Source organism: Wolffia australiana, chromosome 3 (assembly GCF_029677425.1).
Source record: "Wolffia australiana isolate 7733 chromosome 3, ASM2967742v1".
Lineage (NCBI taxonomy): Eukaryota > Viridiplantae > Streptophyta > Magnoliopsida > Alismatales > Araceae > Wolffia > Wolffia australiana.
This window is the reverse complement of record NC_135837.1, coordinates 4,040,193-4,067,634: the sequence shown is the minus strand read 5'-3', so window position 1 is coordinate 4,067,634 and position 27,442 is coordinate 4,040,193. Positions and strand designations below refer to the sequence as shown.

Here is a 27,442-nt window from a genome sequence, read left to right as displayed (position 1 = left end):
TTAGGGGATATGAGTCTACTCCGGAAAGTCCCAGCCAATTTGTGATGATCTTGGATATAATTGTGTAGCATACATTACAAAGACTGATGGGTAGAAAGGCTATAAAAGAAACTTGGTTTTCCATTTTAAGTATAAGTGCAAGGAAAGTGGATTTTTTACTACTTGGATAGGCTTAGAATTTCAATACCTCCTTGATAGACTAGACTAAGTTGGTGTTGATAGTGTCTCAAAAAGCTATAAGGAACTCTATTGAGAAGCCATCAGGCCCGGGCTTTGTTCCTACTAAGGAAGAAGATCACATCTTTGAGCTCTACACGTGTAGAAATGGGCATGCGGATGAAGTTTTTGTGGACTGTCACCAGGTGGCAATGGAGAATACAATATCCTTGGTCATCTTCATTAGTTGGGAGGTAAAATGGGTATGAAAGTAGTTAATGCCTGCCCTTGTCAATTAGTTGGGGTACTACTTATACATCTCTAGTAGTCACATATATTTTGGGCAAGATCTATGTCAGATCAAGGTTGGAAAGAAAAATGTGTTTCTATCTCCCTCGTTAAGCCACTAGATACAATGTATACGGAGATAGTAAATCTCCTGTCATTGCAAGGTCTCATCGAGCTGCTCATTGATCCTAATCTTATGATCCCAAGATGCATCTTTCCAAACATCTTGAAGTTGATGCTCAACTACAGCCAGCTCTATCCTCATGTCTTTGACATGTGTATGATCGTTCACACATTTCACTATTTCGGGTGGAGTTTGAGTTTACTCAATTTATAGCAGAAGTTCTCCATAAGTGATATAAAATTATCTATTTGTGACTGGTGTTGCACAAAGTTGTGAAAAGACTCATGTTGAAGCCATATGATTTGGAAGCATAAAGGAGGTCTAGAGATTCTAGAACCTGCTTTCAAAAGGAAGATAGGTGAGTGATCAGAATAATATTATAGTAGAAATGTAGTTATAATAGAGCATTACATCAGAATAATGTTGTTAGTAAAACAACAATGGAGTCATTCATACATATGAGCTTCAACTTGGTGCTCGTTGCACTATATCCAAATCTTGTTCATAGTAGGTGATGAACCTGATAAAATATATCATTTAATGCTTCTAGTTCATACAAAAATTTTATAATTTTATTGTGAGCATAGGTTGAGTAAGGGTCAAATCCACAAGGAACAAGTATTGAATATTTGAATTCCATCTTTATTTTTTTTGGATTTTTATATTTACTTTAGAAATTAAATTTATTTTCAAGAAAAAAACCAGCAAAAATTAATTATTAAAAATCAGAAATTATTAATCTTATTTAACGTAATTTATTAAAATTTTATAGAATAGAATAGAGAATTTGAATATAATTTTATAATAAAAAATATTTATTAACTCTAATTCAAAATATCTTAGCTAATGCTTTGAAAGCATCAGGTGATGTTAAACGAAGATGGACGTGAGTGGACTGGAGCAGATGAAAGTGATATTTTGTTAACAACGACAAAGATGTTAGCAGATATGTGTCGATGAGCGAAGGAACAAGGGTGAATGATGACAATTTTACTGTTGCTGGTATGACGGAGGTGGAGGTAGATACATCCCAACAAGTGACATAGTTGGAGGTGGTATATGTGATAGTGGAAAACTAGGTTATCGCAGATAATAACCTAAGAAAAATGACAAAGATGTGAGTTGGAATAAGATGAAAATCACACTAACCTCATAGTCACATACCCAACAGGCCGAGTGATATTTTTTCTTCATCTGTCTTGATCTAAATTTCACTCCTTCAATCCTTCACTCTTGGAGTACATGAATGGACTCAAACAAGATTTTGAATGAGTAAATCACCTGGCTAATCATAATGAAGAAAAAAATGGAGGGGCGCCTTTTTCTACATGGACGGGGGTTCTATTTATAGATCTAAGATGGTGGATAGATGGAGGAGGGAAAAGTGGAACTATCCTCAAAATTTCAGCCCCAAAATTCTTCAAAATCTTTAGACGTCATCATTTCAATTTGGATCACTAGGAGCCATCTGATTTGCTCTCTACTCTGATTTATGTGATGGATTGTCAGCGTGGCACACAGTTCTAGTAGTAGAAAAAGTCAAAAAAATAATAATAATATTTAAATAAATTAATATATTATTTTATACCTATAAAATTATGTTATTTATAAATGTAAAGTCAGACAATTTTGTGAAAAATTATATAAACTGGGAAATGGGAATAAAAATTGAAAATTTAAATTTAAATAATCTACATTTATATTTTTGAATTATAAAAAAATTGTATTTACAAAATTTACGTCAGAAATGTATGTTAAAAGACCATAACATATAGAAAAATTGGAACTGCATGGATTTAGAATAATTTAAATCAGAATAGATTCATGAAATTATGAAAAAATTAGTATAATATTTGTAATTATCATTAGGTATCAGAGGAGATAACTCAAGGAAGATGATGCGATGAAGTTCTTAGCTAAGATAGAGGGGAACATCAGAGAAAAGTTATTTGATGCTTTATGGTATCATATATACTAACTAGGATAACCAATTCAGGTTTGACAATTGACCATAACCTAAGTTCTCCTTTGAGTGTCTCCTAGATGAAGGACTTTGCGTACAAAATAAATGATAGTAGAAATGTCCCACAAGAGAGTTAATACACTCCTCTTTATATTTTACGTATCATGTGGGTGTAATTTGGCTCCCCACTTATTGGAAACTTGACTTGTCGATTTGGTTTGATCAATCCATGATTGATTAATATGTATGACGATAGATATAATTTGGATGGTAAATAAAGTTTATTTGGTCTATGGAGTCATTAACTATATTGGTACAAGTAGTATTTTGGACATTAGAAGATATACTTAAAATTTAAGAGTAACATGAAAAATTATCGTCAGTTATAAAAAGGGGAAGGCCCTAAAAATTTACCCAAGCCAGCATTTTCCAAGTTTCCCACCCTTCTTCTATGTTCCCTCGTATCTCCTATTAACTCTTGCTGCAATCAGATCTGAGTAACAAGTAGGAGTGGTAAAAGGTTATCATGATGAAGGAGGAAATATGATGTCAGGGATAATGTGGATATGCCTAGAGGTTGGAGACATGAACATCTCAACTTATCTCACTTGAGGAGCTAAGAAATTACAGATCTGAACTTTTCACATATGATTTGATCATTAATTTTAGTATATCTTTACGATGTCGTTCACAATATTCTGTTGCATGAATTGTTAAGCTTTCATCTCAATCGAGGCTATAGAACCCCAACATACTATTATCATCCCCATAGAAAAAAAATATTTTGATTTTTCTCTCCATCCTAAAATATTTTTTTGGTCATCATTTTTGTCAATGACACTAGTCATCCTCATCAACATTTGTTGGGTTCTTCATTTTTGTTAATGATAGTCATTGTCCTTGTCCGACACATCAACAATAGTTGTCGTTGTTGTCTTTCCCATAATCCATGTCAACAATGATCATCATGGTGTTGCAGTCATCGTCCCTGTCAATGATGATCATGTACTCATTAAACATAGTCACCAACAGCATCAACAATGCTCATCATCTTTGTCCATGAAAATCTTCCTACTTATCCCCCGTGACCACGTTCTCATCCCCAAGGATGATGATCATCGTGGTCATTGTCCTCATGGATGACAAGCATCGTCATTGTAGTCCATGTCAATGATAGTCATCATGGTTGTCATCCCCATCAAAGGTTGTGTTTTGGACCTTGATGCAACCAAAAAAATAATTTAGAAACATGGCATAAGCCACAAGCCTTTTTATAATTGAAGCAACTAAGTTCTGAGTCCACAAAACTAGTCTCTTCAGCTGTTGATTCCTCAAGGAGATTCTGCTTGATTCCACAAGCACTAGAGCACTCTTTGACGAGACAAATCAGAGGGGAGAAACATGTTTATCAAAATAATAATTCTATAATCCTCCTCCAAGATTCCAAAAGGGACTTATATAGGCCACTAAAGTTTCAATGTCATCCATTATGAGTGTACCCTTGAAAAAAAAATTACATTGGTTAACAACGCTTACAAGATAAAATGTGACATGTCTAAGTACAAAAATTTTATAGATTTTGGGGCCTTTAAACTCTATTAGAAGATATTTTGTTTCTCAAGAAGATTCTAGAAAAACAAAATAGAAGATCTACGCCTCTAAAAAGGTGTAACATAGATATTTTACAGATTCTGGAAAAATAAAATTCTATTTAAGGATTTTTGGAAAGGAAGAATATGTTATAGGATTTTGTGGGGCTTAAAAACCATATATTTTGATCTTGTCAACTTCTATAAGATTCTCCATCATGGGCCACCACCTGTTAAAAGGCCTTGTTAAGTGATCTTGTGGGCCGCACCATCCATATATACGACATTCATTATCCTCATAAAAAATGTCATGTTCATTGTCCATGTCAACAATAATCGTCTTCCCTAGTTGTTCATGTCATGTTCATTGTCCACATCAACAATAATGGTTGTGGTCATCATCACCACTATCCATGTCAACCACAATCAACAAAGTTTTCATAATCTTCATCCCCACCGATGATGGTCATCGTCCTCGTTATAAATAATTGTCAAGCACGTTTATGCCAATTTTCATATTTGTTGATGATGGTCTTCCTCGTCATCCATGCACACCACGATCGTCATCCTTGCAGTCCACATCAACAACCATTGTGGTTGACATCCCTGTCAAAGATTGACTATTGTGGTTGTTGTCCTCCTCATGAATGATGCTTTTGTCAATGACAGCCATCGATGACATGTCTGTCATCTTAGTCGTAGTCATGGCAGTAAGACTATTAATTTTAGAGTACATAAGTTTGTATTTGATATATTAAACATAATATAGACTATATATCTGAAAATATTAACATTTCAACTTATTTTTTTATTTTTCCCTAGATTTTCATCGTCTGAATCATCATCAGTCATTCTCCATCATTAGTTTGTAATGTCCATCATCAGTCATCCGACATGACAGAAGTGACTAATGTTTGATTAATGATGACAGAAATGATTATGTTCAGTCATCCGCCCGTCATTCTAGATGATGAATGACAAAATCTGATGGAATAGATGTCAGTCTTTCATCTGTCCTACAATCCTATTGTCAATACTCAAGACTCTATGTCATTTATCCTCTCCATCCTTGGTCTTCTAATCATTCTTCTATTATGTACATTCTAATCCTCAACCATTTCATATGACATATTTTTGTTCCTTGCATCTCGAACTTCAAATTGATCCTTATTGACTCCGCAACTTATTTGATCTACTACATTGCCTTAAATACATTCTATCAGGAATATATGAAAAGATCAACCTCAAATATCAGTGACATTAATGGTCAAATCTTTACTAGCTAGAAGGATTTGTAATGACACATCCCGAACGCGACAGCTTGGACGTGATTTGATGGATGCTAGGGGGTGACAGACGAGAGCATGCTGTGGAGTTCATCATGTCTCAGGTCCTCTCATGTGTCCTAGGATTTTGTCAAATTCCTTCACATTCATTGTGTGTCACTAGAGCGTCCATCCCGTCACCAGGTGGTATCTTCATCACAAGGGATGAAAGGGCATATCAACAACGGACGAAATAACATATCAACAACTAAAATTTTTACAGGTTTAATCATAAAATTTTCAACTCTCTTTATCTCTTTGGACTCCCTCTTTCTCCGTCTCCCTCTCTCTTGGACAGTCGGAGTCCCCCTCTCTCTTGGCCAATTAGACTCCCTCTCTATCCATCTCCCTCTCTCTCTTGGACAGTCAGACTCCCTCTCTCCCAGTCTCCCCCTTTCTTTCAGACTCAATCTCTCCAGCTGTCTCCATCTCCCACTAGTACTCCCTCTCTCTCTGTCAGTCTCCCTCTCTCTTGCGGTCTCTCTCTCTCTCCCTTGGTATCTTTCATTTTATTTTAAACATAATACAATTTTATTATCCCCTTTTTCCGTCTTTTTCGTCGATTAAATTCTCTCTCCATTGGCATATGTCACCGTCTCATCATGTCACCCGTCTGAGACCCTCCATCACCATCACATCTATAGTTCCGGATCGTTCGGAATCTGCCCAGAGATGCGGACAGGACAGTTTTTTCGTCCGAGACCTTAAGACGGGACAGTTTTTCGAAAACCAGGATGAAAACCATCCCGTTCGTTGGTCTCGGGACGAATTTCCGTCCCGGTTTTCGTCCAACCTCACCGACGGGATAATTTTTTCATCCTGGGACGAATAAACCGTCCCGTCCGCGTCCCTGCACTAGAATAGTTCCGGATCGTCCGGGACATGGATTATGGACAGGACGGGATGAAAATCGTCCCGTCCGACATCCGGAATGAGTCCAGGGACGCAGTCGGGGCGGTTTTTTCGTCCGAGACCTCCAGACGGGAGGGTTTTTTCGTCCAAGTGGACGAAAACCAAGCGGAGGGGACGATTTTTCGTCCTGGGACGAAAAAACGTCCCGTCCGCGTCCCTGCTCTCTTCATGGGACTAAAAACGTCGTCCTTCAACGTCTCGTCATCCGTCACGAGTTTGTTACCGTGACGGATGACGTCCCCTATTCAGAATAAGTTCGATGAAGGCTCCTGCGATTCCGAATTTAAAACTTGACTTTGGTCGATTCGCAAGCTGCAGAGAACGATGGGCGAAGCCCTACAAGATGTCGCGAACGAGAGAAGGGTTACTTGTGGAGACTGATTTTCACTCTCAGATTCTTCCAAATTCCTCTTCCGTCTCGTTTTTCTGATGTTTCTATTCAATTTCCGCTCTATGCGCTGATTTTCATCGCATTTTCTTTTATATTTCCTTCCTTTATATCGATCTTGTATAAAGATTTACATGTATGGAGGGGAAACGATGCTGAAAATAGTAAAAAGTTTGAGGGGTATTTCCTGGTCTATGCTTTTATGATTTTCATGGTCGTATTCTTCCAAATTCCTTTTCCGTCTCGTTTTTCTGATGTTTCTATTCAAGTTCCGCTTCATGCGCTTATTCTCATCGCATTTTCTTGTATATTTCCTTCCATTATCTCGATCTTGTATACAAAATTACATTTATAGAGGAGAAACGATGCTGAAAATAGTAAAAGGTTTGAGGGGGATCTCCTGGTCTATGTTTCCATGATTTTCATGGTCAGGTTCTTCCAAATTCCCTTTGCGTCTCGTTTCTCTAGTGTTTTTATCCAAGTTCCGCCGATGCTGTTATTTTCATCGCATTTTATTCTGTTTCTTATTGGTTTATCTCGATTTTGTATTAGAATTTTCCTATAGAGAGTGGGGAAATGATGCTGAAGATAGTAAAAGGTTTGAGGGGGAATCTCTTGGTCGATTGCTATGAACTGAAGAGTGCCCTTGCCCTTGTTCAAGTCTTAGCTTGTGGCATTCGCAAGCTCTTCTACAGCGATGAACGGGTTGAAATAAAAGGCGTGGGCTGCATTTCGAGAGTGGATGTTTGCCTAGACTTCTCCCAACATCTCGGCCACGTAGAATCCTGCAATGATAACCCCCTTCTTCTGATCCTTCTCGATATCTACTCATTGGAGCTGAGTTTGGCACGTTGATTTTTGGTTTCTAGAAATTGTTGGGCCAGCAAGGTATGAATTAACTGTTATATTTACGTGTTGATTGAGTATTTTCTCTCTTCAACTATGCCACCCTTGTTGCCGAATCTTATTCCATTAAAACCCTGTAGCAGATAGAAATCTCCATTTCCCATTTCAACTTTTGTAACCTAAACTGAATAGTATGGTCAATTAAAATCTGCAGCAAGACCTGCAATTGCATACATTAGTATGAACTGAAGATGCATTTTTTTGCTGATTTCTCTATGAATGCTAATGTAGATTCTCGTCCATTACGTTCTAACCAGATCTGGGGCCAATATAGATATGTGGCGGGTTCTTTGACTGATTTATTTTTCCAGAATTACCAGATAGGAAAGGTCATGGACTTTGCCGTTGTTTCTTCTTGTTGCATTGGTATTATTGCTAGAACAATTTCTTTACATTTACTCTACTGCTGTATTGAAATGAAGGAAAGCTATTTATTTTGCTACTCCGGAGAAAGATTGGAGATTGATAATCCTGTGGTAGCACCAGATCCCTACAACAGAAAAGATAGGAGACCCGTCTAGAGTTCTTTTGGAATCTCTCATAAGTTCTTTCATCTAGAGGAGTGTTTAGTTCTTGTGGATTTAGTCATCATCCCTTTTTGGGCGTAATCAACTCGATCTATATTGGTCTTTTTGAGTGGGACTGGATGCAATAGTTTTCAGGTTAGAGTTAACTTCATGAGCTCAATGCCTAGGTATGAAATTGTTCCACTAAACTCACCCTGTACAGCATCACATCGCATTCGATGCAACATGTTAAATGGAAGAAGTTAATAATCTTGGATATCTTTTCATAATTGAAAAAGAAATATCACCCAATATTGACCATTTGTCTGGTACTAAACTAGTAGTAGAATGGCCAAATTGTCCCCCCAATAAGCATGATATAAAATCCCCCATTTTGTAAGTGGTAATGTCTTTTGAAATAGTCCTTCCCTGGTAGATAATCTTATTTTGAAGTACCCAAATTGCATTCAGTAATCTTAAGAGACTTGTCCACTCATCATCTCTCTTGACTTCACCCATTAGAGAGGAACATAATCTTTTGGTCAGCCCAAATCAGCAAGGAAAAAAGGAGCAATGCTTGACCCTTGTGCAAAAATGAGGAAGGTCATGGTCCTGTCTAGATCTGGTTAATGCAAATAGCTTAAACCTACACATTAAGAACAGTCTACTCTTAGTCTTGTCCACAGTTCAGTCAAGTAGACAAGTTGATATCAAAGTCAAAGTATAAAAGTTGAAATCAATATTGGAAAATGTTGTATATCAAATTTAAAATATGATATGTTGGCTCCCTTTAGACTCAACATCATATTCTCAAATCCAACATTTCACATTAATTAATGATGTATATAGTATATGCATACATCCTCATGTTAAAATTACATAATAAGTATAAGTTTCTAAGCCATGACCCAGGTGGTAAAGGGTCAGCGAGGATGTCAAAATAGTAAATATTGACAAAGCTCTATGTACCTCAACCTCCAAAAATTTTTACAAAATGAGGTATGACCTTGTTTGACGGTATCTTAAGCCTTCTCTCATCGAACCTCCAAAGTCTTAAACAAAGTAAATTAGGATCTACTTAAAGTCAATATATATCGTTACTCCAAATACTTACAGATTTGCGTATAATCTCAACAAATTTATTAAGCATAGGTGATAAGAAATAAGAACAAATTATTTTCAATGGAAAATATTTTCAGTATTAAATCAACACTTACTGGATCGGTCAATATACAGTTCTTATCTATCTCTTTATTCTTTTCTTCCCTTTTTATTTTCTCTATCTCCTTTTCATAGATGCAAATTTATTCTTCACCAAGAATAAATTAATTGCCACTTGAAGACTAACATAAATCAAGATTCATTATTTGAAGACTTGAAGACTTATCTAGCTAGAGTGTGTCTAGATTATTCTCTTTCTCTTGGATGTGTTTCAAAATACTACATGAAAAATGTATGGACAAACTATCCAAGTAATCATGAGAACTTGAAGAGTCGGAAAATTTTAATTTTGTGATGATTCTTTGAGTGAATTCCTGCAAGTTATCTTGTAAGTTGGTTATTCCCATTTTGTTATGATTTTATAATTGTCTATTTTGTTCCCTATATGTATATACATATATATATATATATATCTATTAATTCTGCATCAAATGACATGATTCTACATAATATGGATTTGCATGAATGTTAGCAATAACTCTTCTTTCAAAAAATCTGGAAAAAGAATTACAAAAATATCTGAATAATGGCCTTTAGGCCAAGGTTGTTGACAATACAAATCTTGGGTCTCAGCACTGCCCTCCTTGTAATTTCTTCAGTCCTGCACCAAATGGTATGATTCTAGACATAATGGATTTATGTGGATGTTATACATTACCTGTTTGTAGAATAAAATTTCAGAATAAAATGTTCCCAAATATCCATGTAATAATCTTTGAACTATATTTTTTGATGGCGTAGATTCTAGGGAAAATTTTCTCCCCTTGTAACTTCTTCGAATTTGCATAAAAAGATGATTCTAAATCCTATAAATCTTTTATGACTTTAACATATTTATGTTTAAAATTTTCTAAAAAACCAAATGTCAATTTCTGCAAAAGTCCTGATCTGAAAGTGCTTACTTATATTCATCTATATTCAAGCTCACATAAAATAACTCATTAGTTTAGTTATAAATGTCTAAGATAGGTAGATAAGTTCACATTGGCCTTCATACTTCACCAGCCAAATGATGTCAAATTCAGATGCACGATTCTTGATTTGAAGAAACATATCTGATATGATGTAAACCCACTGACAGAGGGTTGACTTAACATGATACACCTTGAACGTTCATCAAAAGGTAAACTTAGAAATTTTGCAAAAATCCACATAGCGTATCTTCAATCTCCCCTTTTTGATGAACTTCAAAAGTTCATTCATGTTTAAATTTCTCCCCTTCTAATAATAATAATAACATATGAGGATGACTCCCCCAAAATGCGACCTCCCCCTACACGGTAGCTCCTTCCAAGGAATATCTCCCCCTCCATGTGAGCATCCTATGTGCATAAGGGTAGTACTTGTTAGAGATAATCAAAAAAGGAAGGATTTGGTATAATAATGGGAATATTTGAGATAGGGATCTGGGATAATCCACTTAAAGCACTAACAGAAGAAAAGAGTAAATCAAATATGGGCACAAAATGACCAAAATTGTATCTTCTGTACATATGTCCTGATCAATTAGATGATCCGAGCCAAATCATTGTTAAACCCAAAAATCAAGAAAAAGAAAAAAACAACTCAATTAAGAGTAGATTCTCTAATGTCTTAAGTTTATCAGATATGTTATAGAGATTAGGAACATCATGTGGGATGTCTAATCTTCTATGGATCTGTATAAAAACATCTAAATAAAGTAGTAGTTGGGCAGTCATCACAAATCTATAGCACGAGACATCTTCACAATTTAATCACATTTTCATGGTTTATTTAAGTTCGTTGAAATAAATATTTATTTATTTTTATTATCCTGTGATGTTTATAACAAATACTCACAGTGGGTGCAATGAATAGGTAAACTATGATGAGATGACAATACAATAGTCACTAGTCTTTAAGTGTGTATTATAAATATTACTATTCGTTGGATTCTCAAGATGGGCATTGAGTTATAAAAATATAATAACATTACATGATCCTACTTACCATATAAGTATGGGTGATCCCATTAGTGTGGAGTCAATGAGGAGAAATTGTGGGTGCTCTTTAGAGAAAGAGCTCATTGAAGTGATCTGTATGAATCCCTAAATGGTATTATACCAGAAAACCAATTAGATTAATTCATGTCATATTAATGTAAGTATTCCATTGACTTGAGACAGCAAGCACATATTTGCATGTGTATAGTCATATTTTGACTAAGATGTACGAGTCTCTAATCATGGGATTCAGTAATGTCTCAGCTCAAGATGAGATCATCCACCCTTGATATAAGAGCAGAATGACTCGAGGAAGAAGAAGCATCAAAACCCTGGCCAGGGTGGTAGGGATATTACAGAAGTTATCCAATGACCTCCCTTACATATAAGTACTAGTTGAATGAAAGATTAGGATTTGATGACTTACTATACCCTAATTCCTTTGGGAGTCCCATGTGTATGAAGGATTCTACACATGCGGCAACTAATTACAGTAAAGGTTCCATAAGAGACTTCAAATACTGCTTTGTATCTTATGGAGCACAAGTTTTAGTTTTGCCCCCACGGGCTGGAAAGTTAATCTATCAATTTGGTCAAAGAAATATTTAACTAATTAATATATATATATATATGTGCCAATATATTTTATTAATAAGGTTCCCCAAGAATTTTTATTAGTTCATTAAATTTATTAGCTAGATTAGTACATGGGCCTAGTGGGTCACACTCATAAGATAAAAAGAATATTGGTGGATCTAATTTATTCATGAAAACTTTCATCAAAAGTTTTCCAGTAAGTAAAAATGGTGGGGAACCCATTTTAGGTGCCTATGTAAGCCAGACCTGGGCGCCCCACTCTCTTATTCCTAGAAGCCATTGATGGTAAGAATATTACAACTCTTCAAGAGAAATAGAGGAGGAAAAGAGATCTAAGAGTCCTTTGATCATGTGGATACATCAAGAGGCTAGGCACATGAATGGCTTGAAAGCACTCTTCACTGGAGCAACTTCAGGGTGAAACAAGTCTTCGATAATGTGCTTTGGTTACATGGGTTTCTTAGATTAAAACTGAATTGATCATCACTGTTTCTGCATTGGAAATTTATTTTTCAAGCTCTAAATCATATCTTGATACCCCAATACTAAGCTGATGTGATCACCTACATTTTATAGAATAATTCTGAAGTGATTTTTCCATCATCTGCAACATGAAATATGTTTTCAAGCATTCAATTAAAGCCTAAGAACCCAACAATGGTAAGAGGATAAAAGCTCAATCTAAATGATATAATGAAGTCTTTGGATTTGAAATAAAAATAATAAAATGATTTTTTTATGATTTCCTACTACATCAGCTGTAACTAGGATGACCTATTAGGTTTTGACAGCAAACTTGCAATATTTAATTCTAGGAGTGTCATACCGATGAGGAATTTTATGTATATGGTAACTGATGGCATGAAAGTTTGATAAGCCGAAAATAGGGGTGAAAACTACGCAATTTTTTTAGCCCTTGTCGTTGTGAATTTTTGGCTTATGCAATAAAATTTATAAAACTCTACTTAATATGTATAGTGATAAGTATGAGTGTCGTCCAAGGGAGGCAAGTAGGAATTTCAATTTGATTTTCTTTTTGGTGTTTTAGATCCTAATTAGAGTGAATTTGATCTTCAATGAGGATCAAGTCACCCTAATTAGGTGAGAATTTAGAGAGGGGGATAGAAGAGATGAGAAGACTAGAAGAATTAAGGGCTCTAAATTTCCTTCTTTGATCCTAATTAAAGGATCCAAGAAGTCATTTAGAGAGGTTGAAAGAGGGTTCTTAAAATGAGTTGGGTTGATTTTTGCAGATTGATAATTCAGAACTAAAATGGGGAAATTGAGAATTCTAAGAATTAAAACTAAATTTTTAGAATTTTCTTTTGTAATGCAATTGAATGCCCAGGAAAAATTCCTCAATTTCTCCTCTCAATCCTAATCAGTGCTTGTACATGCCGCTCAAGCCAAGCGATTTAGAAGTTCAGACTAGAATGGAGATGAAGAAACAAACAACTTAACCTATTTCATTCAAAATGCACAAAAGTTTGAATACAATGAAAGAAAAAAATACCAAAACTGTTGATCCAGGCTGGGACTCCTCTCTGTCTTGCAGTTGTGATGAAGCACCCTCCAGAATGAGCTCCCCCTCTCAAAATTTAGCTTTTATACTTAGGTTATATGGTAAAAATCACCATTTTACTCCCCTTTAGTACTTAATATTTATCTATCAATGTATGTTGGATCTGAATGATCCAACCGTAGAGATAGAAAGAGGGGATCAAGACGAACACATCCATAAAAAATCATCTCAATCAGACTTCAGGATCAAAAGTTATTAATAAATCAATTTTAAACCAATTTAATCTATTGTATTTAAAATTGATTTATTTATTAATTTCCTTTTTAAACACGCAATGACGTGTCGCTCTCTCATTGGCTGCCGCATTTTGAATCCTCCTTTTTGCAGAAAAGTCCTTAAAAAGCCTGGAATTGCTTTTGGACGCCGCCCAAAAGTAATTGCGTATATGCCCCTGGCGCACTCTCTCTCCTCCGATTTCTCCTAAAAACATTAAAAATATATATTAAAAATTGCAATAAAACCCTGTAAAATTTTAAATTGGATCTTTACGCATGCAGTGGCGACCGAGAGCTGTTTTCAGGGTCTTTTTGCAACGAAAGTTCGCAAAAAGGCCCTTGAAAGTTCAAAAATAATAAAAATACTTCTTTTTCTATTATAAATATACTTTTTTTCCTTGAAAATAAATACATTTCCTCTTCCAATAAATCTCAGAAAAATCCTAAAAATTCGTAAAAATTTCTAGAAAATTCACTGATTCATTCCCATGCTGATAAATGTCAAAATAAAATATTAAATATGCCATTTTCATTCAAAAATAATTATTTCGAGCTTCAATAAATCCTATAAAATTCATAGAATTAACAGAAAATTAGGGAAAAATTAGAAATCACTAGAAAACACTATTTTATGTAAATATATGATAACAACCCCATTTTAAGCTCTTTAAATGCATAAAATCATGCTAATAATATGAAATAAAGACAGAAATTTGGGTGTTATCAAAGTTCAATAAAAAAGCTGATGGACTCATTTATGCCTTTTGGAATACAAGTGTAACTTGAAATCACAAATGTTTAAGAATCAACATATAGATTTAGTTAAATCATTTAGTAATTAATTAAAGTATATGTTTTATATACTTAATTAATTTAATAATGAGGTATTGGGAAATCATAGTTATCAAGTAGACTAGTCGATAGACTATAGGGTATACTCACATGAGATTCACTAGAGGTTTGAGGATATACCTATTGTGTATGGGTTCTTATATAAACCTATGTTAATTATAAGACCATTAAGTTATATATCACCCATTGGATTTTATCATCAAAAGCCCTCTCTTATTCTCCTTTTTTCTTGGTATACTTCCCCTCTGAGTGTTATTTGAATAATGAGAAGATCATGGTGTAATTGTTGAAGCCCTAATTGAGAATAAGAAGAGAAGTTCTAGAATGTCAAGGACCATCTTGTGTGTGAGTACATGAAGGAATTGAACTCAATAATGAGATAAGTGCTTAATTTTTGTACTAGAATGTGATTTAAATATTTCTAATATGGGATTAACCAATACATTTTATAGCCTTAGGGTGTGATGGGATAAGGGAGACAACAAGATAGTTTTAGGTTATGTGCCATGGTTCAACCATGGAAAACAGGTTTCTTCAAAGATGCAGAAGCTTGTTATTGAATCAAAATCGATCTATGAAATCATACATCACATGTACCTTATGGGAAACTTGTTCCACCCTTGACGTGCTCACTTTGAGATTTTTCTGAAGAGGTTCGCATGCCCAGCCTCTAGAAGTATCACGCAATCACGTTGCTCTTAGATCTCCACCTCTTCTTTTTCAACTCTCCTTGAAAATCTTGAAGATCTTCTCACCATGAAGACACTCTCCTTGGTTAGTAGAGAAGAGAGCATATTTGAGAAAGGGGGGAGGGCTTTCAATTCTGGCTGGCTTGAGTGCATGAAATGAGTGCCCCTTCCTTATTTATATATTTTACTTAAGTTTTTCCCAAAACCCAATAAAGTAACATATATTCACCAATGCTCCTATGATCTTATGTGAGTGACCCTCTAGGCCCATGTATCATTCTAGTTAATAACTTTTGTGGCCCAATAACATATATTGACCAACCTTATTAATTAGCTATATCAGTATATAGATTAATTAACTAAGGATTTATTTAACCCAATCAATAGATTTAAGTTTCCAGCCTGTGGGATGCTAAGAAGATATCAATTAGTGTTTGAAATCTCTCACGGAACCTTTACTATCATCAGTTACTGTTAATGTATAATCCATCATCTGCGTGAGACTCTCAGATGACTTAGGGTATGGTTGATCGTCAAACCCTAATCCATCATTCGATTAGTATTGATGTATAATGGGAATCATTGGTGATAAGCCAAAAATAAGGGTGAATTTTGGAACTTTAAAACCCCTTGTCGTTGTTAATTTTAGCTTGTACAATAAAATTTATAAAACCCTAACTTAAGATTTATAGTGATAAGTAAAGGTATCGTCCAAGGGAAGCTAGTAAGGACTTCAATTTGATGATTTCTTGATAATTCAACCCTAATTAGAGTTAACTTGATCTTCAATGAAGATCAAATCAACCTAATTAGACAAGGAGGTTAGAGAGGGGGGTAGAAGAGATGAGAGGAGTAGAAGAAGTAAGGGGCTCTAAGTTGAATTAATTGGTCCAATTGAAAGGATCAAACAATTCAATTAGAGAGATTAAGAAGAAAATTTAGATGTGTTTTGGTTGGTTCTTTAGGTTCGACAATTCAGTAATAGCTAAAATATTGGATAATGAAATGGAAATTTTAATCTCCTAGAATGTTAAACCTTTTTAAAAGTTTTTTTATAGTTTTCTTTTATATGCACTTGGAATAGCTAGGAAATATCTCAATTTCTCCTCTCAATCCTAGTCAGGGCTTGTACATTCTGCTCAAGCCAAGCGATTTAGAAATTCAGACTGGGATCAAGAAGAACGATTAAGAAATTCAACTAACAACACCCAAAATAGACCAAAAGTTCAAATACAAAGAATGAAAAAAGTACCAAACAACTTGATCCAAGCTTTTATACTTAGGTTACATGGTGACAATCACCATTTTACCCCCATTTAGTAATTAATTTTTATCTATCAATGTAGGATTATCTGAATGATCCAACCATACAGATAGAAAGAGGGGGTCAAGACGAGCAAATCCATAAAAAAATCATCTCAATCGGACCTCATTCTAAATCCATTTATTTAATTATTTTCTTTTATAACACACAATGACGTGTCGATTCCTCATTGGCTGATGACTTTTGAACTTCAAATTGTGGGTTCGTTCTCGTTGCGCCATGTACCCCTTGGCCTGGAATAAAAAATAAAGAAAAACAATAAAAAACAATATAATACTTAGCAATTTGCACCTACCTCTACGTTTTTTATAACGTAAGCCATTCATAAGATACCACGTCACCTTCCGTGCATGCATTTTGCATGCACAACATAAGAGGTGAGCTTACCTCCCAGAGAGAGAGTGGCCTGGAATTTTGCAATTAAGTCCCTCATTTAATGCGGACATGCAAAAGGACGCCACCCAAAAATATTTATGTATATATCTTATTCGCTCTTTCTCTCCTTCTCATAAAAACCATTAAAAATTGCTAATGTATTGCAACAAAACCCTGTAACAGTTTAAATAACATATTTATGCCTGCACGCACGACCGAGAGCTGCTTTTAAGGGCATACTTGCAACACCAATTTAAGAAAACTCCCCTGGAATTTGAAAATTACTTTAATACTCATTTTTCCCTCATATATATCCTTTTCCACATTAAAAATTCATTTCTTCCTCAAATAAATCTCAGAAAAATCCAAAAAAAATCCTTAAAAATCCTTAAAAATCCTATAAAATTCCATAAAATTATAGAAAATTCATAAATTCATCCCCATACTAATTAGCCTCGAAATTAAATATTAAACCTACCATTTTCATTAAAAAATAATTATTTCAAGCTCAAATAAATCCCTACAGATTCATAAAATTAACAGAAAATTAGGGAAAAATCAGAAATCACTTGAAAACATTAATTTCATGTAAATAGATGATAACAATCCCTTTTAATCTCATTGGATGTATAAAATTGTGCAAAATTGCTTGAAATAAAGACCGAATTCAGGGTGTTATCAATTGGCGAACGCCAACCTCACTAACCTGGTCTGAGATTTGCTGCATCATCTTCCTTGAGTCAATCTCCTCTTATACCGAGGGTGGATGATCCCATCTTGACCACTCAAACACCTACGTGAGCTTCTTAATACAAACGAGCTATGACTTGTTTGAATCCAATGATTAGAGGTTCGTAATTCATAGTCAAAATGTAGTCTTCTATCCATGAGATGTCCTTGGTGTCTAACGTCAATGGATCCCTCATACAACCTTGAGATGAATCAACCTGATTGATGTTTAGGTATAATACTATTCAGGGATCCTTCATATCAATTCAATGAACTCTTTCTCCAAAGAGCACCCACTATATGTCCTTAGTTTCGCCACACTAATAGCCATAGGATCAGCTATCCTTATCATATTAGTAGGATCAATTAGTGTTATTCTATCCGGGTAATTCAATATACATCTCGACTATCCATCGAATAGGAATATTTAGAGTACATGTTTAAATACTAGTGATCATTGTATTATGATCTCATTATAATTCACTATGTCATTGCACATAGTCATCGAATAAGAATATTCAATGAACTTAGATAAAACATGGTGGTGTGATTTGGCTTAACGGCCACATTATATTTGTCAGATATGATTATGACAACATGGGTTGAAATCTTAAAGAAAGAAGTCACATAGAATGACTATCCCTCGAGCTGACCCAGATCTTAGCCCATGTCATAATGTTACTGATTTTCTTTTTATAGGACTCTGATTTGGTGATAGTAGCTAATGAGGGTGATGACGTCCATAGTGTCAATGGGTGTTGTTGTCTGGTGAGGATGAGGGAGCACCAAATAATAAAGGGGTCCATGGCTGTGGTTTGATTTCAGACATTGATCTTTCTGCTATCAGAAATAGGACGGCAAGGGATAAACCTAATAAACTCAAAAATATAGTAAAATAATGTCATTTTTGGATTTTATTTCAATTAATAAAAAATATAAACCAATGCACAATTGAATGTTCTAGATAGTGGATGAGGGAGGGTTGCCTCCACAAGGAACATATTTTTGAGGAAATAAGTCCCTCGATAGGGTGATTTAAAAGGAAGAAAAGGAATACATATATGATGAGAGGTAGTGATAAGATGAAGATGGTGAAACCAGATGGTGATAATGAAGATTTAATAAGATTAATATGATATTTCCATGAGTGCTAGATAGTGGAACATGCACAAAGGGAGTGAAACAAGAGTAAATATGTGAAATTAGGGTTTAAATATGTGGTCACCAAATTAGGGTTTAAATATTTTAAATTAGGGTTTAAATAGTTTAAATATGTCTTTCTGCGATAAAAGAATCAGGCATAGGGATGAAGGTGATAAATGTCGGGAATGAATGAGGAATGAGATGGAGGAAGATAATGAGAGATGATGAATAAAGGGAGATAACAAGAGTAAATACTGAAATTAGGGTTTAAATATGTGATCACCAAATTAGGGTTTAAATATTTTAAATTAGGTTTAAGTTGTTTAAATATGTCTTTCTGTGATAAAAGAATCAGGCATAGGGATGAAGGTGATAAATGTCGGGAATGAATGAGGAATGAGATGGAGGAAGATAGTAGTTTATGATTGTTTAAGAGTATGGAGATGGAAACACTTGATGAGATCATGAAGACATGGATGATACATCGCATAGGTAGTTGATGAAATGTGACACAAGTGGTAGATGATGATGGATGGTGATCGATAATGATGATGAAATGGATATGATCTACTTGAGAGAATTTGATGAAGATAGATAAATGTAAGTAAAGTGGCTAACATTAGATCCCTATAATCTGCCAGGATCAAGGCATCTTCCTTTTACAGATCAACATCCCCACTTCTCTGTTGAACCTCTCCAAAGCACTGGAGACACCAAGAAATCCTTTATGGACCTTCAAAAGTTCACTTCTTTCAATTTGAATCTCTAGGAGGAGGTGAGATTAAAGATACTTTTTTATAAAGATTGATGGCACCATTTATATATCCAACCTTACTGATGGATAGACGATAGAAGGACAAAGCTACCCTTAGATTTTTTGCTCAATCAGAGTTATGGATCGTTAGATATCAAGCCCTGAATATGGATAATTCTTGGTCGTTGATTTAATACAAAGGCTTCTCTCTCATTGTCCTCATCAGCACCATCATGCCATTTTATATGGTTTTGTCTTCATCAGCCCATTAAATGCAATCATTTGCTAAGATTGACCCTCATCATCCTCAATCGACAGCTCTCGTCGTGGCATGTGTCCTTACAAGAAAAAGAAAAAAAATAGAAATAAAAATATATATTAATAATATTATTATTAAATAAAAAGAGGTCGTGTGATGTGGCGATGCGTTAGCACATGCCATGTCAGTATGTTTTTTTTTTTAAAAATCCAATGAAATAACGACACACTTGCTTCAAGAGTACGCGTGCGCACCATTTGTCTTGTGACATGTAGGCCACCCCCCTATTTTTGACCAGTGAAATGGATTAAAGAAATTAATTTTCAAGTTTCTTGGGAGAGTTCGTTTCTCATTAATGTCATTATGACATCACTAATCCCAATGGCAGAACGGTTATGCCTTTAATGATTGGATGATGGTTATCATTAACAGTAATCATCACCATTTGATGAACCAAACGGCGACAAGTGGAATGGTGGAAACAAAAAGCTGAAAATGCTTCAAAATTAAATAAAATTAAGTATAAACCCATAAAATATAAATCTGATATTTATGAATATAATGTGGAAAAAATCAGGGAAAACCATAGTACAACTCAAAGAATTATTTGCTTTCAGTATATGACATTATAAAAACATTAACATTCTTTAAAAATATTTTAAATTCACAAAACTCAGAGAAACCTGAAAATGCTTAAAAAATAGATTTAATCATTTTGGGCTTGATAACACTCATATTTAACCAATTTAATGTGAATAACATATAAATATCATCCATTAATACTGTGTTATCAAAAGCTGCCTTTCTCCACCCTTGACTGCTGATTTTCTAATTATAATACCAATTAAAAATAGTAAAAATACCTTAGTTTTTCACTTTGGTATGTCCATATGATTGGTTTCTAGTGGTGTAATTTGTGGAACACTGCTGCTGAGTTTTGGGGAAATGATGGATGGAAGATACACACACGCCAACAAGTAGTGGATTTGATTGAGAACTACGTAGGGCCGCTATTGATTGCATCAGAAATGATTTGTAGATACACACTTGCAAGTGGCAGAGATGGTGGTAGCATGCAAAAGATGTGAAACAAGATTGCCCTCCATGCCCTAGGAAAAAGTGGAAGTCCAAAGATAGTCCCCACATGAACTTATATGTTTGTCCTCTAGATATCCTTATCTAAGGTTCACAACACCTTTGACCTTTACTCTAGATGACTCACGAATGGAGCCAAGAAGTTTTTAATAATGTTTTATCCTTGCTAACATATATCGGGAATGAAGTTCAAGGGTGAAACAATCAAGGGGTAAGACATATTTTAAGTAGAAGTATTTGAATACATATTTTGAGTGGACATCATTACTCTAGATCCATGTGTTCAGCCTCAATGAAAAGTTCAGTGTACAAATTTGAAAGTCTACAAATTTTAAAGCAATCTCTATGAATGTGAAGACATTAACACGATCTCTTGAACTTGTTAAGTGTGCTGTCTACGTTGGGCTTGTACAAACTCCAGAGTTTTTCCTACTTAATTATTTCCAAAATAATATTTTAAATACCCTATATTCTCTGTCTCAATTAAAACCCTTAAAGAAATGAGGATAAATCCATTTGCCTACATGATTCAAGTGGGGTTAGTCTTAAAAACCTTTGTGTCGACTCAAAAGGATGACTTGGACGTGCTTCATCATTTTTAAATAATAAATTAGAGTAATTTAGTGTATAATAATCATGAAGTATTTATCATAGTTTTGTTGAGATTTTAGGGTCAGGGGTTCATTATGATGTCCCATGGGGAAAGAGGCAGGCCATGTCCCTGTTGGGCCCATTCTATGCTTGTTTTTTATCTCAAGAAGTTTGAGGACCAAAGTAGAAAAATATGGATTTGATTTAAACATTAAATTCAAGTTTTCTTTTTTCTCTTTTAATGCCTTAGCAAACCGTGCCCAAAGTGCTTGTAGCCTGACTCCCCTAAGTGTTATTGAGTAAATTTTCCACCTATAAAACAAAACAATTGGTGTTGATAGGCGAGCTAGTTGGGAGCACTACGGTCTGCCATTGCCTACAGTTTTCTTTTATCTTTTTCAGTTTCATAAGAGATAAAGTTAGTCTTTGTTTTATCATCTTCAAGATGCCATTCAAAATGATAAAATGAAGACTTATGTTATCTCTTATGTGATGGAAATATATGTAGTCGGCAAGCCAATCACACATTCCACATCTTGTTCTATGTTCATTAATAGAACATATTCATTATAATGCATGTGTGATGCTTATAATGAAGTCCATGAATACATGATCGGACTCTGTGATTTATGATGAGATCGTAATATGGAGATCACTTGTCTTTAAGCATTTTTTCTATACATTCCTATTCAACGGATATGGGAGAAGGACATCAAAGTATCCGGATAGAATAGCACTATCTAGCCTCACTCATATGATGAGTATGGTCAATCCCGTAGCCATTAGTGTGGAGACACTAAGGATAGATAGTGGGTGATCTTTAGTGGAAAGAGTTCGCTGAATTTATCCTTACAAATCCCTGAATGGTATTATACTGAACTTTCAATCAGGTCGATTCATGTCACAGTTGTGTAAGCCGTCCTTAGACTTGAGACACCAAATATGTCTTGTGGACGGATGGTTGTAAGTTGACTATGGCCAACAAGTCTCCAATCATGGGATTCTAAATGGTCTTAGTTCGGGTACATCAAGAAGTTCACGAAGACGATTGAGTGGTCAATATGGGACGTAGTCCTTGGCCAAGGCAGTGAAATATCGGAGAAGAGTTCTCCGATGATTTCCGAATGCATCAGTACTAACTCGGATGACCAATTGGGTTTTGACAATTGACCATGCCCTAAGTCGTCTAAGGAACGTCAAATAGATGAGGGATTATACGTACATGGTACCCGATGACAAAAAGGTTCCATGAGTGAGCCAATACACACTCCTTTGCATCTTCTATAGCACAAGGTGTCGCTTAACACTCCACATGTTGAAGACTCAAACTATTGATTGGGTTAAATAAAACTGACATTAATTAATCTCTATGTTGATATAATTACTTAATTTCAAAGGCCAATAAAGGTTATTGGGCTGTTAGAGTCGTTAATTGGACTAATACATGGGCCTAGAGGGTCACATATAAATGGTCTTTTGGACGTCAGAAGATATACTTAAGTTTGAGGGTTTTTATGAAAATACCCACTTAGTATAAATAGGGCAAGGCCCTGAACAAAATTCACTCAGGCCAGAATTGTTCATGGGCATTTTTCCTTCTCCCTTCTCCCAACATCCCCTCTCCATCCCCGATGCGATCGGGATGACGTAACAATGATGACAGATTGAACGGGGCTCGTCAACGAGAAGGAGGAGATTCGACATGCCAAGGATCGCATGGATATGTCTATAGGCTGCACATTTGAGTAGCTCGACTCAACTCGCTCTGTGATCCATTAAATCACGGATGCAATCCATGTAAAAGTACTACGTTTCATGATTTTATTGATGTAGTACGATTTTGCAAAAGACATTCGCTGCGGAATATTTTAATTTATTCATCCATATCAAGGCCTCTAGAACCCAACATTATGAAACTAACAATAGAACTTTCAGATATCTATAAAATATGATGCTACAAGAATCAGAATATCAAAGAGGAGAATCCGAAGTGGGTAGTATTAGAGAACCCCCGTGACACTACAAAAAAGAGTGCCACAATGTGGAGCTGAGGCAGCGGTACAATGAATCATATTATGTCTACACTTGATGATGCATCAGTTAGAATACCAAAAAAGCTATCATCCAGTGCCAAAACTATGAAGGATTGTTTTATTTTAGCTGGTGTAATCAAGATTTTTCATGAGGGGTTTATATTCTTATTTGTAAAAAAGTTTTCAATGACAATGTATGTCAGCAAACATTGATGATAAATCAAAATTTAGGGGTTTTATGACATTGTTTCAATTTTGAATTATGAAAAATAGACTGAGTGAGGGCTGATCCACATGCATTCAAAATATCAAATTACAAGTAAAAACATATGTTTATGATCTTTTATTTATTTGATAAATTTTAAGTATTTTTTAAGAATGAAAACGGGAAAATAAATAAAAATATTTAATATAATTTTCATAGTTGTATTTAATATTTTAATTTCAAGAAACTATTTATTATAATGTTATAAGGGTTTTAGTCTGATATTATAAATTTCAAGAAGCTATAGATTTTTAAATATTTTTATGGAATTAATTTCAAAGGAAAATGAATGGAATGATCAATGATATTTATATATACACAATAATTTTATTGAAAATTTTAGACACTTAAAATATCATTTTACCTTGTCAGGATCGGCAGCAATGGTTCATTGTGATATCTAGCAAAAGGCATTGGGCCGTGGGCACCAGGGTAAAGGGGGATCCACAAGGGTTGCAAATCACCCATGCTTACTTTTGAATTATCTGAGAATATGGATTTTTGGTTAATTCCTAAAGGACTAGGTCCTGGTCATAGTGGAACAGCTGCAGCTCACTTGGTATGGGGTTGCAGGCCAATGCTGTCTTCGGCGAAGCAGAGGCAAAGATAGATTCTGGTGGGGCAAATGATGGAATGCTATGAAATTTTTGAGAGAAAATGATATAGATAAGTTTTGCAGAGAATAGTGATGATGTTTATGGAGAAAATGACATATTATATTGATAGAAAGTAGTTCAAATAGGTAGATGGAGAGAGAGAGAGAGAGTGAGTGAGTGATGGAAAATGAAGGAAAAGCAAAGGAAGTAGATGGGTATGACGAGCCTCAATAAATTTGATCTTGCAAAAGGGATTGAGCTTCAATCCCTTGCCATCTCTCTCTTCTACATTTTCTTCAAAATTGTAAATGATATACCTATTTAAGAAAACACCCTGAAGGCATTATAGACTGCAATACTTCAAATAGACTAACTATTAAAAATTAGACAATTAAACATGGAGGACCATAAAACTAATTATTAAACGATTGAAAATATTTAGCACATTACAAAATACAACAGTGATAGTACATACTAACTAAACAGTATTACAGTGAGAGCGACAAGCAGTGAGAGAACATTAGAGAACCCAGAAAGCATGGACAAAACAGCAGGAGAACATCACATTTCTGGCATGATATAGTTCTTATAGTCTCTCGACAGCGGGAATGGGAGATTACAGGTAAGCCAGATGATTCGCCCTTCTTCCCCAGCTTCCACGCTACCGGAAGAGTCTCTGAACTGTTCTCTTTGGCACCTTCCCTTCAGCCTTCAGCCGCCTATAGGCCTCTCTGATGTGGCAAGGCCTGATTGGCCCACTCTCATTTCTTTCTACCATAATCATCCTACCTGAGAGAGAGACAGACAGGACAAAGAGAGTGTGGGTGTAAGAGAGAGAAAGACTGAGAAAGAGACATGCGGAGGGAGAGAGAATACGTGTAAGAGAGAAAAAGAGTGTAAGAGAAAGAAATAAAGTGATGGACAAGAGGGAATTTGTGTGATCAAGAGAGATACACACAGAGAAAGAGAAAGAGAAAACAAGAGAGACAGAGAGAAAACATGTGTAAGAGAGATAGACAGTGCAAGACAGAGATAATGTGTGTGCACAAAAGAGACAGACACAGATAGAATGTGTATGAGTAATATAGAGACACAAAGAGAGAGAGAGAGAGAGAGAGAGAGAGAGAGTGTGAGTAAGAGCGAGGTGGACTGAGAGAGTAAGACAGTCACAAAGATAAAAACTGTGTGTCTGTAAGAAAGAGGCAGACTGAGAGAAACAGACAGACAGTGTGTAAGAGAGAGCTAGAGAAAAAGAGAGAGAGAGAGAGAGAGAGAGAGGAAGTTTGTATGAGAGAGACAGAGAGTAAGAGACAGAGAGAGAGAGAGAGTAAGAGAGAGGCAGACAGAGATAGAGAGAGTAAGAACAATATAAAAAGACTTGTATGCTAATAAAAGTTAGTTACCTGTTTCAACAAGCTCTCCAACGAACATCTTTGCCATCCCAGACACCACAATTGTCATGGGTACAGAAATTTTTTGGCAACCAGTTAAGCTTGAAAGGAGCTGGGTATAAGGAGAACCAATAAAATTCCTCAAAAAATAAAAAAAAACGTCTATATAAAATCATTAGATATGAAGATAACATAAATTCCTAATTACCCTCTTCATGTTGGATTTCTGGAAGTTGGATCTTCGGAAGGACTCATATCTGCTCATCTGCTCGTCAGTGAATCTTGATAGGATTGCCCTGAAAGAGAAAATAAATGAATAACCAGCCTCAATCATTGGTGGGTCGCACGGCATCACTTCTAATTTTCATTGACAAAAAATCAAATGAAATGAAATATCCCAAAATGAGCGAAATAAAAGTACTTTTTTTATACTTGTTGCTGATTTATCGAATCAATAGCATGAGATACTTCTATTAGGGACTATAATAACATATTAAAAAGAATGAAATTGATAACTTTCAAAGAGAACAAGATTAATCTTCATCAACCAAGCACATCAAGATGATCTGAAACGACGTGATCATGCAATACACAAAACCATAACTCTGAAAACAAAATATCTTAATCCAATGATCAAAGAGGCAACTTTTCATCTCCCACTTCTCACAAGAACACAACAAAATAAATAGACTAGGATAAACGATATTACAATTCACGGAATTGGCGTTCTAAAAATCGCACGAATATAAAAAAACAAGCATCCTGTTCCACAAAAATCCAAAAATCCGTGCACAAAAACAAGTAAAAAAACACAATAAATGAAGATCAAAAACAGCAATCAAAACTGTCCACTCAACTGCATCTTCGCGAGCTTATCAGGGTCTCCAGTGGGGACCTTCCTAAGCTCGACCCCCATATTCTCTTCCTCCTCTTCTTCTTCCTCTTCCTCCTTCCCCTTAGCTGACGTCATCCTACCGCCCTTGACAGCAACAGGAGGCACAGAAGCAGCTGCTGCTGTAGTGGGGGTGACGTCAGCCTGCGTCAGTTCATCGAGCTCTTCTTCTCCGATTTCTTCCTCGCCGATTTCCTCCTCTGGCGGGCCTGGCGATTCCGGAGGAGATTCCTGCTCCTCGTACGCCGCTTCAAATGGGTCTTTCATCTGGATTTACCTCCAAAAAACAGAAAAAATTCTAAAAAATCTCCTCCTTCGACTTGATCTTCTTCTTCTACTTCTTGTTCTTCTTCTTCTTCTTCTTCTTCTTCTTCTTCTTCTTCTTCTTTCTTCTTCTTTCTTCTTCTTTCTTCTTCTTTCTTCGTCTGTCTTCGTCTTTCTTCGTCTTCTTCGCTGATGAAAGTAGGTGAAGGCCTGGATTAAGCTCTGCTCCAGGTCTCAGACAAGAATACCCCTTAGAATGTATATATTTACAAATATGCCATTATGAATTGCAAAAACTTAGAACTTATTAGATGAATTAGGGGCTGTTTGATGGAGATTTAACTTATAGATTTCAGACAGTATTTCCCTAAGCGGTTTCTACCTTATAAGGCGTTCTGAATTGCAAAAAAATACATTAACTTATTTGAAGAATTTGGGCATGTTTAATGGGGAT

At 35.4% G+C, this 27,442-nt stretch overlaps 1 protein-coding gene across 1 annotated transcript; it reads right to left on the bottom strand.

The window, feature by feature from the left end:
• Window positions 1-24,844: 24,844 nt before the first annotated feature.
• Window positions 24,845-27,166, bottom strand: TAF11 (TBP-associated factor 11). Its single transcript, XM_078572155.1, has 4 exons — window positions 26,690-27,166; window positions 26,041-26,128; window positions 25,845-25,944; window positions 24,845-25,230 (listed from the first exon to the last, which is right to left on the bottom strand). The coding sequence occupies exons 1-4, from the start codon at window positions 26,989-26,991 to the stop codon at window positions 25,103-25,105; spliced, it is 618 nt and encodes a 205-aa protein (XP_078428281.1). The 5' UTR covers window positions 26,992-27,166; the 3' UTR covers window positions 24,845-25,102.
• Between the last annotated feature and the right edge of the window lie 276 nt (window positions 27,167-27,442).